Source organism: Podarcis vaucheri (assembly GCF_965113315.1).
Source record: "Podarcis vaucheri genome assembly, chromosome: 1".
NCBI lineage: Eukaryota > Metazoa > Chordata > Lepidosauria > Squamata > Lacertidae > Podarcis > Podarcis vaucheri.
Genome location: NC_138759.1, coordinates 47295478 through 47309951, shown reverse-complemented (window position 1 = coordinate 47309951; position 14474 = coordinate 47295478). Strand labels below are relative to the sequence as shown.

The window sequence follows — 14474 nt, the reverse complement described above, 5'->3', positions numbered from 1 at the left end:
GAGATCGGGTGGCAGGATGGAGCCCGGGGATCCCCGCGGAGGCGGAGCGGCGGAGGCGGAGGCTGCCTCCCAGGTAGGGCTGCGTCGGGGGTGTGTGTTTATTTTTGCAATGCTGCATCCGCGCCGGAGGGGACGCATCGGACCGCGGGGAGACCCCTTGGTGGGCGTGCAAGGCAATGCATGCATGCAGGCGTTGCATGGAGTGCAGTGCAATGCAATGGCAACACGGCACCCTGCATGCATGCATGCAACTTCCACCGGCGCTCCGGACTTGGCAGGTGAGGGGGGTCCCCAGTGGGCGTCAGAGAGAGCCAGGGGAGCCGGGGGGGAGCAGCGCTGCTCCACGAGCCGAGCCCGGGGGGAAACTTCGGCGTCGTTGCGCCGGGTGTTGGAAGCGGAGGCTGGCGGGGGCCCCTCACCTGCAAAACCTGGTCGCCTCTCATATATTTTGTGCATTGCATTCATCGCCCGCTTTGTCCTCCAAGGAGCTCCCGGGGGCGCGCGTGGTTCTCCCCGTGTTATCCTCGCAACAACAGCCCTGCGAGGTGGGTCAGGCGAGTGGCCCAAGGGAGCACCCAGGGATTGTCCTGGCCAGGTGGGGTGATTTGAACCCTGCTCTCTGCCCGGTCTTCGTCCTCATTTAGCCCCCACATGTGCATGACTGTGCATGACTGAGGTTTCCCCCCCTCGTCTTGGCTATGGTGTGAGTCTGTGCTGTTAATTAATGGGGCTGTAATGGTGGTGTGCCTCGAGATTTTTTTCATGAAACAAGTGTGCCTTTGCCCAAAAAAGGTTGGAAAACACTGGGCTAAGGAACTGTCCTATACTAAGTTAAAACATCTATATTATAGACCAGTACTATCAATGCTGACAGATAGTGGCTCTTTAAGGTGTAGCAAACAAAACTGTCACTCAGTCCTGCCACCTGGGATTATTGAACTGGAAATTATTGGGACCAAATTTCGTGATACTAAACTCTGACACCTTTGCTGATTGCTTGAAGAATAAAGGAGGGCAAATTAGCTGCACTTGCCAATGCACTCGTACTCAGAAATAAGTGTCATGAAATTCACTGGGGCTTAAAGGTAAAGGGACCCTTGACCGTTAAGTCCAGTCGTGGACAACTGTGGGGTCTTGAACTCATCTCGCTTTACTGGCCAAGGGAGCCGGCGTTTGTCCGCAGACAGCTTCCGGGTCATGTGACCAGCATGACTAAGCCGCTTCTGCTGAAACTAGAGCAGCGCACGGAAATGTCGTTTACCTTCCCGTCGTTTACCTTACCTATTTATCTACTTGGACTTTGACGTGCTTTCGAACTGCTAGGTGGGTAGGAGCTGGGACCGAGCAATGGGAGCTCACCCCATCGTGGGGATTCGAACTGCCGACCTTCTGATCGGCAAGCCCTAGGCTCTGTGGTTTAGACCACAATGCCACCCACTGTGGTCTGAAGGTCACTGGTTTGAATCCCTGCGACAGGGTGAGCGCCCGTTGTTTGGTCCCTGCTCTACTGTCTGTTGACTGTTGAAGGATATTCTGATTTAGGTTGCATATTAAGTTTACTCAAATTAAATGTTACTTTTGTACATTCTGCACACAACCCAAAATTCATCTCATCAGTGTTACAACTCTGATGTGTAGCTCTCAGGCTTCGAAATGCTGGTCCTCTTACCACTTAAGCAGATTTTTATGATCATAAAATTGTAGAGTTGGGAAGGGACCCTGAAGAAGCAGTATACATATTTCATTCAATAAAATATACATGCAGCTGCATTATTCTTACAGGCTCGTAAAGCAAAGAGGCAAACTGACTTCTGGGGGAGCTGGGGAGAATGGGGCGACTGCAGCAGGAGCTGCGGTGGAGGCGTCAGTTTTCGGCAGCGACGCTGTTACTCAATAAGGTAAGAGCCTTTCCCTGTCAGCTTTCTCCTCCTGAAGCTAAAGCCTTTGCCAATACAGGGGAGAGCAGCTGTTAGGTAGGCTCCCCTGTAGGGAAAGCAATAAAGAGTCTAGCTGGAACTTAAATACAGTGGTGCCCTGCAAGACGAATGCCTCGCAAGACGAAAAACTCGCTAGACGAAAGGGTTTTGCGGTTTTTGAGCTGCTTCGCAAGACGAATTTCCCTATGGGCTTGCTTTGCAAGACGAAAATGTCTTGCGTTTTTTGCAAGTTTGTTTCCTTTTTCTTAACACTGTTAATACAGTTGCGACTTGACTTCGAGGAGCAACTCATAGAACGCGGTGTGGTAGCCTTTTTTGAGTTTTTTGGTGATTTTTGAAGCTTTTCCAAAACTTTTCCGACACTGTGCTTCGCAAGACGAAAAATTCGCTAGACGAAAAAACTCGTGGAACGAATTAATTTCGTCTTGCGAGGCACCACTGTATTAAACTTACATGCCATGATAAATATTTTTTGTGGGCTAGACCACAAAATGCATGAAGTGGTCTAGCAACACAGTTCTAATCATTTCTAATCATGTCTACTCAGAAGTAAGATCTATTGAATTCAATGGGGCTTACTCTCAGGTACATTGGATTAAGACTGCAGACTAAATGTCTTTAAAGAGAAGACTGGTTCTGGGCAATGATTGTTTTTCCAAAACTGAAATTCCCTTCAGTTGTTGCTGCAAAAGCCGTAGAATCAACTGGGACATGGTTAGCATGATGTCATTTTGTGAAGGCTAGAGAAAGACTAGATGCCATATCTATGTGGTACTAAAAATGCCTGAGCCTGCCAGGGCAGGCAGAGCTGCACCCTTAGACGTATGTTCTGGATGAAACTGGCCAGACAGAGAATACTATTAAATACGTAGTCTCTGCCTCGATGTTGCTTTGAAAAACCATCACATTTTCTACAGCCATGTAGATTTGATATACCACCAACTTTCTGAGACTGTGATCCTAAATGCACTTATCGGAAAGTCAGCTCCATTGAACACAGTAGGCTTACTGTGAAATAAACATGTCTAAGATTGCCCTGTGAATTTTGCATTTTCTCCCGAGTGTTTATCTGCCTGAAGGGTTTATCTACTGATTAAACTGTAGCTCTTTCCAGTACAGATTGGCATCAGAGAAGGCATGCCCCTCCCTTACCGTAAGCACAGTACTTCAAAGTATAGTGAATTCACATGATGGGAAATTATAGCAGCTTGAAACTGATCTCTGTGCACCAATGTTTTATATGCAGCAGGGTTCTGTCCTTCTTTAGTTACTAGCTCACTAGCAACCAGTGCTGATTAATTACAATTTAGGGAACTTTCTAAAAACACTATCCAAGCTGTATGGTCCTTATTTTTCTATGGGCAGCTCTCCTAAGCCATATAGGTGGAGGGGCAACTGTGCAGCAAATACATTGGTGGGATCCATGTAATTGGTCTAGGGGCCATATAGTTGGGCTTTCCCAGCTGCTCGTAGAATGGTTCCCATGCAGCTAGGCTTGCATGGATTTCGGCTCACATCTATCTTCCGGCAAGGTGGTGGCTGAGCCTAGTTCAAGGGTAGTGAGAGGGGGAAAATGAGCAGCTTGCATGCCACCAAACAAAAATACGGGAGTCTGCATGTCACTGGCCTGTTGGTTGGTGGGTGGGAGGCTGTGGTTGCTTTTGGAGAACTGATGCTACTTCAAGGCTAGTACTGGCTATCCAGGAGTCTTCCTACTGTCTCTGTTTGTTTCTCTGATCTGGCTTGCAATTCTGGCTGGGACACTGGTTTTAATCAACTATCATACCTTTTGAAGGTGGGTATGTGAGGGGAAGGCAGAGAGTGCTCAGGTTTATCACTTGTTCTTGCTCCAACAAACCATAGTTGAACTGGGCTGGGAGAAGTAATCTGACCTGGGCCTCATTCCCTTACAAGGAAACAGATGTCATAAAAGGCTACCTTGAAACTTCCTACCACCTGGGGGGGGGAGGGGAAGTGCAGAAGACTTCACTGTCAACTAGCACCTTATTAGCAAATGTAAGAATCAATTGATGGTAGACTTTTGTCATTTATAATCCCCCCCCAAGCCATTGCAGATTGTTGATTTCTCTTTCAGGGCAGATGGTGGCTTCAGCTGCATAGGACCGACCCGAAACTATCGCTCGTGCAATGTTAAGGTAAATTGACCAGTGAGTTATTTTATGCTGCTGTTCTCCCTATTACTTCAAGAGCTTCAAGATTTTTTTCTGCCAGTTACATCTGACACCTACTCAATGTCTTAAGGAAGATTACAAATGAACTTCCTTGAACCAACTGTGTCATAAAAACAAATGGGCTAACAGATGAGTAAAAGGACACCATTCTCACCATTTAATGCATGACAGCTATTCAGAACTAATTAACATTGAGTACAAGAATGTGATAATTGATATATACAATTCGTTTCCCCCCTAGTTTCCTGACAAATGGGATTTTATACTATATTGAACAACCTTTGTACAATCTTTCTATTGCACAACTGTACAGCGCATGTATTTACATCTGCTTCTGAATAGAGTAATTTCTTTTATAAACATATTATGTAAGCACTCTGTTATCCCTGGATAGTATTTCCTTGACTTTAGTTTTTTATGTATTTTGGGGATGAAGTAGAGGTTGAACTGAGGTGAAAGACTCTCAATAAACTTTTGAAAAATGGCCACGCATGGAAATTTTGAGTAGGCAGAAGAAGCAGTAGTATCTGTGTAGTTCCCATGATTATATAAACAAGCCCAGAAATGTGCTATGTAGTCTCCACCGAATAGATGCCATTTTCTGTTGATCACCATGTTCTTTAGTAGCCGTCCCTTTGATATTCAACATTGCATTTGAAAGACTCATATAATGCAAGGTATGAAGAAAGGCATAAAAAATAGAGGCAGAAGCCTGAACTCTGAATGGAAAGGAATAGAAGGTTTGAATAGTTTTCCTCACTTATTGTGCCCACTGACTAGCCTAAGATCACTCAGTGAACTTCATGGCTGAGTGGCAATTTGAACCCAGGTATCCATGCACCAGCACTTAGTTCACTGGTTCCAGTTGCATGCTGGTGCAATCCAAAGTCTGCATGCTGATATCCAAAGTCTTTTGAAAACGAGGAAGCATAGAATAAGTGGATCCCAAACCACCTTCCATAAGTTAGGCTGACTTGAGGAAAATACAGAAAGCCACACACAGGATAGTTCTTCCAAGCAAGATGCTTATCTTCTTCTATTGCAGACTTTGTTCCAGATAACAGACTTCTTTCTCATCCTTCCTAGAACTGTCCTGAGGGCTCCAGAGATTTTCGAGCAGAGCAATGTGCTGAGTTTGATGGGACAGAATTTCAGGGAAAGAGATACAAGTGGCTTCCTTATTATGGAGGTAATCCATGGATTTACTCTTACTCAATGATTATGCAGTTCATCTGACATAGCGAATTAGGGAGAAAGTAAAATGGCTTCTTTTAGAATCAAATCTCTGCTTGGACAGTACTTCAGTGTTACATCCTGCAAAAACTGATTAGAGTCCATTGAAATAGATTTTGCAGGATTTGTGGAGAAGTCCAGTTTGATCACAAATGGTATGTAGGTGGCTTTGTTCCAAATTCTGAGAGGTATTGGGGGTGTTCATAAGGTGACTTGAATATATTTTACAGTGGTGCCTCGCAAGACGAAAAGAATCCGTTCTGTGATTTTCTTCGTCTAGCAGTTTTTTCGTCTTGTGAAGCAAGCCCATTGACGGATTAGCGGATTAGCGCTATTAGCGGCTTTTAGCGGCTTATCAGCTTATCGGATCAGCTGATAAGCGGCTTAGTGGCTTAGAAAAAGGGGGGAGGGGGGAAAAACCGCAGGAACTTGCAAGACATTTTCGTCTTGCGAAGCAAGCCCATAGGAGATTCGTTTTGCAGTTGCTTGCATCTTTATTGTACAGTCAATCTTTTCAATGATGGTAGTTCCGTACTGCTTTTAACCGTTTTCTTGTGTTTTCACATTGCTGTGCAGTGGCCTGGTATTCTATGGGATAGAAGTATTTATATAAATAAATAAAGCTGCACAATGTTGTATGTGCCTTTGTGGGGGGGAAAGAACATGCAGATTAACACATTGCTTTTTTGCTTTCCTCTCCTCACAGCACCCAATAAATGTGAACTAAACTGTATCCCAAAGGGAGAAAACTTCTACTACAGGCACAAAGACACCGTGACTGATGGGACACCCTGTGAGCCAGGGAAGCATGATATCTGTGTGGAAGGAGTCTGCCAAGTAGGCCATTGTTACCTCTCTCTTGAAAATCGTGTCCGTCTTCCTCCCCCCCCCCTTATTTCCTTTCTCCCCCCCCCTTTGCTCTTAGTTCTTTTATTTATTAATCAGATTTGATCCTATCCTTCCTTTTAGTTGCTCACAGTACTATACCTGGGCTTATCCCATTTTACCCTCAATTTTGTTCTGTAGCAGACTGTGTGAGGGGGGGACTACGACACTGCCGCTCATTGACTTCTGGTGGGTTTTTACTGCGAAGGAGTAGGGCTGAGGCAGTGACGAGGTCAGTTCAGTGCAAACAAACCAGCAGGAGTGCCCTATTGGCTCTGCCAGTGCATTGGTACTATGCTGACCTTGCTGCCAGCTCACCCGTCTACCTCTTGATAAGCAGCAGGTCAGGTGATCCGTGGCACCCCACCCCTTCCCATCATCCACTATTGCCTTCGTTTGGTAGGCTAGGCTGATAGTGACTTGCCCAATGTTAACCTGTGAGCTCCATGGCTAAGCAGGGATTTGAACTCTGGTCTGGATCCCTTACCTTTTTTTCTACTACCTGCTAGGATGTTACCTCTTAAGACTTGGCAAGTTCACTTTAATTTATGGGTACTTTAGATACATAGCATGCAGACAACTTTGTGTGTGTGTGTGTGTGTGTGTGTGTGTGTGTGTGTGGCATATCTGCTCCTGCTTCAGATCCTGCAACATGTGCTCTCTGGGCTCCGGAAGGGGCAGAGCATGGAAATAGGAACATGCTAGTTATTATGAGGCAGCAAACTCAACGGAGCTCTATTGGACCCCCCAAGTACATGAGGTGAAAGCCTTTGTTGGGCCTTTAAACCAGTGGTGCCTCGCAAAAGCAAGGGACTGGAACAAAAGGGTTTTCCCAGTTCTATTAAGTAGTGGGTGGATAGCAGACGACACAACTGTAGTTCTTTATAAGTAAGCTGGAACTGAACTGAACAGCAAACGGCTCAGCCGGCCTGCTTTTATAGGCAGCCGGCTGTCAACAGCCCAGGGTTTCTCCACCTAAATTAACTGACGTGGACCTGAGTGAAAACTATATACACAATACACCCTGGTGGCCAGGGTGAGAACTTCAATACATAACAAGTACCTCTGGGAAAAGCAGCAGGGAAGTCTTGTGTACAGTGGTACCTCGGGTTAAGTACTTAATTCGTTCCGGAGGTCTGTACTTAACCTGAAACTGTTCTTAACCTGAAGCACCACTTTAGCTAATGGGGCCTCCTGTTGCTGCTGCTGCGCCGCCAGAGCACGATTTCTGTTCTCATCCTGAAGCAAAGTTCTTAACCTGAAGCACTGTTTCTGGGTTAGCGGAGTCTATAACCTGAAGCGTATGTAACCTGAAGCATATGTAACCCGAGGTACCACTGTAATCCAAAACGGTCAGAAGCCACCTTGCTGTTAAGACTGCTTTGAGTTCCTGCAGCCCCATCAATGACCGCTAGAGGACACACAAAGACAAAAAAGAAACAAGCCCTCTTTAATGGGGTGAGGGGAGGTGAAGTGGGATAGAAGTTCCTGCTCCCCCTCCTTGTATTATGCTCTGACTTTCAATCCAAGAGAGGTAAACATGCAATTCCATCCCGTCCCTGTCTTTGACTTTCTGGGGCTCTTGGCTTCCCCCCCTTGCTTGGTCACCTGCTCAAGGCTGTCTTTGCTATTTGGCATTTCCCACAAGGGTTGGAAGATTAGGTGAAGGGGACAGGGCATGTAAAATGACCTTTCATCTTCCCTCATACTTTGGTTGACTGCCTACTTTCATTTTAGCTACAGCAGCAGTGGGTTTCTCCAGTGAGGGAGAGTGTTGGCCCATGGAGCCAACACTCTCTTTTGGGAAGCGTGAGGCAAGCAGGCAGCTACTGTGGGGCACTGTTCTGGCTGTGCTCCATTTCGTTATAGATTTTAATATCTAAACTTCATTAAAATGGCCATTTTTATGGTCGGCAAAAGAAAAAAGAACACCGCGGCCATCTTTTTTTTAGAAGCTCCGGTCCATACAAATGCCAGATGTATTTTCATCTCTGGTGTTTCTTAGCTGCCCAAGTTTAAGACTTGTCTTTTCCCACAAAGCAATTATGTAATATATTACTCACGTATTTGAAACTTGAGCTGCCAAGGAAGACTAGTGGCTGAAATGTGTCTGGCATTTGGATGATATTGCTTAAATTTTAAAAGAATACAGACACATTTTTCAACTGGACATGTTTATGCCTCAGGGGGATACTCTGATGAAAGTTATTTCATTTTATTGAACAAGATTGCTTAATAAAAAAATCTCTTAAGGCCCCATTTGCACAATACACTTAAAGCAGTATTGTACCATTTAAAACAATCATGACTTTTCACAAAGAATCCTGAAAACTGTAGTTTGTTATGACTACAGAGAGCTTTTAGGAGACCCATTATTCCCCTCACAGAGCTAGAGTTTCCAGAGGCATTTAACAATCAATCCCTCTTCCTGGGGAACTCTGAGAAATGGGAAAATCTATAATGAAATGGAGCCCAGCCAGAACAGGGCCCCACAGTAGCTGCCTGCTTGCCTCATGCTTGGGAGGGGAACAGGGGTCTTCTAACAACCTTCAGCACCGTGAATAAACTACAGTTCCCAGGTCTCTTTGGGGAAAGCCACAACTGTTTAAAGTGATATGATACTGCTTTAAATGTATAGTGCAAATGGGGCCTAAGTGGTGTACATAAAATGACATAAATTTTTAATTAAAATAGCAATAACAGCACTTTAAAACAGTAAACTTTTGTGTGTTTGCTTGTTTGTTTGCTTGCTTTCTTGTTTGCTTGCTTGCTTTTTATATAAGATAAGAGTTAGAGGCATAAAATCAACAGATTTAAAAAACAAATGTACTGTACAATATAAAATTAAATGTCTGGGTAGGCTTGCCTAAGCAAACAAACAAAAGTTTTAAGCAAGTGTCAACCTGTACAACAAAGCCGCCTTCCTCATATCGACAGGTTGGAGTTCTAGAGAATAGGTGCTGCCACACTCAAAGATTTAATTTTTCCCCTTGCAAGTGGATATGGTTAATAGTCATGACCACAAGACTATTGCTTTACCCACTATGCTACCATACGTATGCATTTTCTCAACCTGGAGTCAGACAGTAGTTCTTTCTTCCAGAGATTTGAAGGTGGGTTGAAAGAGAAATTGATGCTTGCCGTGCGTATATTTATCCCACTGTTCTTGTGATAACAGGTTTTGCAGATTTGTTGTGTTTCAGAAACCTGCAAAACGTGTTTGGACCAGAGGCAAATGTAGGTCAAAGGAAAACAGACATTCACCATGGGAAGTGAAGTGGTGCGCAAAACATTTCTAAAAACATTTCAAAATCCAGCCTGATTCTTCCAGTCCTTGGTCTTGGTATGAAATGTAGGCCTTTCCTTTATCTTTTCTCATGAAGGCATTCCTTGACTGGCCTTCTGAGTCATACTTGCATTTTGGTTCACACTCTGCTGTTTTACAGGCCGTTGGCTGTGATAACATTCTGGATTCTTCCAAGAAGGAAGACAAGTGCCTTCAATGTGGTGGAGATGGCAGAGCCTGTTTCGAGGTGAAGGGCTTCTTTGATGTGCCCAACCTCCCTAAAGGTACAGAATAGCGTATCTTCCACAACAGCTCAGTAGTGAGATAGCAAAAAATGCTTGGGCTGGGTCTGGCGGGGAGAGATTCCATCGTGCTTCTTCATCAATTTATATCTCCAAGGCCCAAGGAGCTGAAGCACAGGAAGGCCTTGACTGTATCAGTGCAGAAGCTTGATGCATCATTAGCACCACTACTTTGGGCTGTAACTTATCAATTACATGGCTGGGCTGCTTTATGGGCAATATGAATCTGGATAGAACCAATCCAAAAGCGACGGAGTAGTTACAAGTGGATTTATGTCTTCTTCCACTTGCCTGCTTATTCATTCCGAAAAACACCTTCTGCACATGAAAGGGCAACTTTAGCCTGCCTTCGTTGTCTATTACCATCTGCCTTAGTAAGTAGAATTTACTGTGCCTGACTTGCTGCACTTTCTTTAGGCTACAATCAAATCTTCATCATTCCCATGGGGGCCACGAGCATCCGGATTAAGGAAGCGACACCTACCAGGAACTTCTTGGGTATGTACAACAGTTTTTCTATTGCTCTGTGTTAAAAGAGAGAGAGGGCTGGGGGGGCTTAAAGCACATAATTCCCAGTTCATTCACTTAATTGTGCACTTCACTTAATTCTATATTAAATTAACTTAATTCTGCATATTCAGAAATTTCACATGGTACAGTTGTCCTGGGACTATACCACTCAGAATGCAAGTGGAAGATTGCTCAGTTCATGGATGAGATTGGGATATAAGTAACAAGGTTGACCTTGCAGAGAAAGTCTGGCAGTGGGCCTCTGTCTGCTACAAAAGCAAGATACTTGAACAAGAGAGCAACTGATGTCAGCTGTCTAAGAATACTGGCTTCCCATGGCGATTTGATTTCACAGCATTTGTTCAATGTTCTACACAGCTCTCAGTAAACTTTGTAATATATCAATAAACCCTGAAGCTATTGACATCCTTTTTTATGGGATGCACAGTAATAACAACCATGTAACAACAGAGGTGTATTCTGGATGTGGTATTAGTCTTCTATAATGAGCCTGAAATGAGACTAGTTTGGTTTCCAAACTAGACAGCTTTTACATTTCCCCCCTTGTGCCCTCTGGGTTTTTTCCTTCCCCCGCAGCCATCAAGAACGCGCAAGGGGCATACTATCTGAATGGCCACTGGACGATTGAGTTCAGCCGTGCCTTGCATGTTGCTAGCACAGTTGTGCATTACGACAGGGGCTCTGAGGGGGATGTGGCACCCGAACTTCTTCACGCCAGAGGCCCAACTACTGAGCCCTTGGTCATTGAGGTAAGCCCAGTTTCCTGTTTTGTATATTCCCCTCCTCTTCCAGCTTCCACAGAGGGGGTGCTCAGCATTATTCCCAGAGGGAACTGCAGGACCTTAAATAAAAATGCAATGCCATGTAGATTGAAGGGAGAATAGCCATTTCTTGGCCAAAAAACAACAGTGAGGGTGGATAAGAATCATAGAATCATAGAGTTGGAATAGACCACAAGGGCCATCGAGTCCAACCCCCTGCCAAGCAGGAAACACCATCAGAGCACTCCTGACATATGGTTGCCAAGCCTCTGCTTAAAGACCTCCAAAGAAGGAGACTCCACCACACTCCTTGGCAGCAAATTCCACTGTCGAACAGCTCTTACTGTCAGGAAGTTCTTCCTAATGTTTAGGTGGAACATAAGAGAATTTGTATCTATGTTACCTACGCAACTGTGCATTAAGATCCATTTAGATTATTGCCTGTTGCCGAAAAGACATGCGGGGTACGCCCTATTCCCCAGCAAGAAAGCAGTTAGAATCATAGAATCATAGAGTTGGAAGAGACCACAAGGGCCATCGAGTCCAACCCCCTGCCAAGCAGTTCCTTCTTTTAATTGAAGGAAGACTCTTCTTTGTGAAAAAGGAAAGGCATAAAGTAGACCCTGGGTGGGGAGGACAGTCCCAAACTGGACATGAGCAGTGGATAGAAAAGGAGTGTGCTTTGGCAAGGATCTGGGTGTTAGGTGTAGTTCATACCTAGAGTAGATGAAGCGAGGAAAGTTCCTCAGCTGTAGCATTCCAGTCAGCAGGTGGGTGATCACATGGATTAATGCCTCTCAGTGAACACAAGCCCAGTTCCAGGAATGGTTTTACCACCTCATCTGCCTTTTTGAGGTGAACTGGGCCAACGCCAGACAACACAGCTACAAGAGTGAGGAAAGCAGTTATTTGTGTTCCACCTTATTTGCCTCTTCTGTTTTCAGCTTATCAACCAGGAGCCAAACCAAGGGGTACATTATGAATACTACCTGCCAACACAAAGGCAGAGCTTGGGCTACAGCTGGGCCTATGGTTCCTGGGGTGAATGCAGTGCTGAGTGTGGTGGAGGTAAGGACCTATCATAGGATGCTAACTCCACACGGAGTTTAATGTGGATTTGAAGCTGCATGTGCCTTGAATTTTTCATTGTCATTCACATGCCATTTTCAGCATCCAACTGGCAGCCTGCAGCAAACTCGGATTTTTCCAATTCAGGGAAAATCCAAAAAAGGAAGGAGATCTCTTATAAAAGCATTCGCTATCTGGCTGTGGACACACTGAAGAGCATTATGTGGGCGGCTACTGGTTTCTGTGATGCCATTTGATGCCACGCCCCCTATTTCCATTTTGCTTCTGTCAGGCATAAAATTGAAAGCAGTCATGTGTGGATGAAGGCACACAAGATGACAACACAAAAACAGCAACCCACATATGTGTGAATGTTCTCGTGTGGACACAGCCTTCTATTTAAATTTTGCTTCTTGGGTTCGATGAAGATGATGGAATGCTTTATTGTTCTTAGATGTATAGTGTTTCTAATCTCTCTGTAGTTTTAACTGCTGCTGTGGATGAGTGGCGGTAACCAACATCCTTTGCTGTTTTTCTTTTATAGGTTATCAGACACGCTTGGTCTTTTGCACTATTGACAATGAAGTATATCCAGATTATATGTGCAGAGATAAACCACAGCCAGAAAACAACCAAACTTGTGGCCTTCAGCCATGTCCCCAGACAAAACGGTGAGACTTGATTTGGCTTCCCTGCCTGGTTTGAACCATTAGATTTATGGACCTAGGAATTCTGAAATCCCTAGGCAGTGTCTCTCTTCTGCCCTTAATGCTGTCATTGGAAACGTAGATAAGGAGAAATTGTGGCTCCTAATGTGCATGAAGATGATAAACAGATTGTTATTCAAGACAATTCTTTGTGCTGACAAGCTATTATGGAATGGTTTTAGTATCTTTGAAAATGCTAAAAAGGACAGGGCAAAAACCTCAGTCTGAAAGATCATAGAACTTCTTCAACCTAAGTTGGAGGCTGGGGGTCATGCTGGAGAGCAGCCATTGTGGTGAATACAGGTGGTAAGTGACAAGTCCCTATGTGGGGAACTAATTTTTAATTTCATCCAGAGGTTATTTGGACGTGATTATTTGCAGAGATATGGCATGGTTTTTCTGTGTCCCGGTGCTGAATTTTTTATATAGGAATGGGATTTATGCTCAAGATAGTGTACAGATTTTAAGTTTTCCTTCAAATTGCCATATGATACTTGCGGAGAGAGATGGGCTGTGGAGCTTTTCCACTTTCAGAACTTCCCAGGATCCAAAGCTAACTTCCAGTGTGCCATTTTATGGGTCCTTGTAACTAGACTGGCACAAACAAATCTGCATCATTGCGTACCCAGTTCAATGCATCAGCCAAGCATTGGAGATCTGTGAATATATCACTGATGTATTTCTTTGTGTTGTCTCTAAATGCAAGGGCAGGAGGGACAACTTGAGTTCATAGGGTAGAAGTAGGTGGGTTTAACTTCACACACACACACACACACACGGTTATCTCCATTTCCTCCCACTCTTGCAGCTTCAGTTAGCTGTGGAGATTGGGGGGGGACCCAGACACTTGCAATAAGATACCTGAAAACCTTCCATGGCTAATACTTTGGGGAGATGCTTCAGGGAACTGGTACAGGAAGAAAGGATCAGCTGCCACTCCCCCATATGGCCTTGATCCAAATTGGACCCCAACTCCATAGCAGCCTTTTTATTTAACAACAACAACACACACATCAGGGCTGTATGAATAAATTTTCAACATCTTGTCTAGTTTGGCCCTAAAAGACAATGTGCAGTCATGCTGTAGCAGGCAACCCCAGATGTCTATATATTCACTTTTGGCTTTAAAATCTTTGTTCTATATATATAAAGGATATCTTACCTCTATCTGCCGGGAGCATGGAGCCGCAACACAGCATGGAGCTTACAAACAAAGAGGTAACAAGGAGAAAGTGATTGCAGAGGCCCTGCTCAGTTCCTCTTTCCCTTTTCCCCACCTGCAACAGTGGTCTTCAAACTTATATAAATTGTGCAGAACAAATTCGTGCATATTGCCAAGGAACTCTGGGTTGTGTTCTGAGCTGCACATTCAGTTCATGTGGATGATGTGGTATCCTGGCCATTCCTGTGGAGCTTCACCAGTGCCCACTGTAAACTGAGTGCGTGCCCCCAGACTGCATCCATTGGCTGCACATCGCAGGACCAATTTGCTAATAATAATGGACAAGCTGTCTTTAAGGTCAGCCATACACCAAAGAACCCAGGGCAAGTTTCTGAGGAGTGCCAGGGTTC

At 44.7% G+C, this 14474-nt stretch overlaps 1 protein-coding gene across 3 annotated transcripts in view; it reads left to right on the top strand.

The window, feature by feature from the left end:
* Positions 1-14474, top strand: part of PAPLN (papilin, proteoglycan like sulfated glycoprotein) — a 62741-nt gene that overhangs the window by 23193 nt on the left and 25074 nt on the right. For 2 of the 3 annotated variants that reach the window (XM_082239376.1, XM_082239375.1), the window contains exons 3-12: positions 1783-1898; positions 4033-4093; positions 5216-5318; positions 6069-6199; positions 9694-9817; positions 10253-10333; positions 10943-11115; positions 12072-12195; positions 12740-12866; positions 14055-14120. In XM_082239376.1, coding sequence (XP_082095502.1) covers positions 1783-1898; positions 4033-4093; positions 5216-5318; positions 6069-6199; positions 9694-9817; positions 10253-10333; positions 10943-11115; positions 12072-12195; positions 12740-12866; positions 14055-14120 — 1106 coding nt within the window. The remainder of the gene's footprint in view (positions 1-1782; positions 1899-4032; positions 4094-5215; positions 5319-6068; positions 6200-9693; positions 9818-10252; positions 10334-10942; positions 11116-12071; positions 12196-12739; positions 12867-14054; positions 14121-14474) is intronic. The other variant, XM_082239377.1, reaches the window with a different exon arrangement.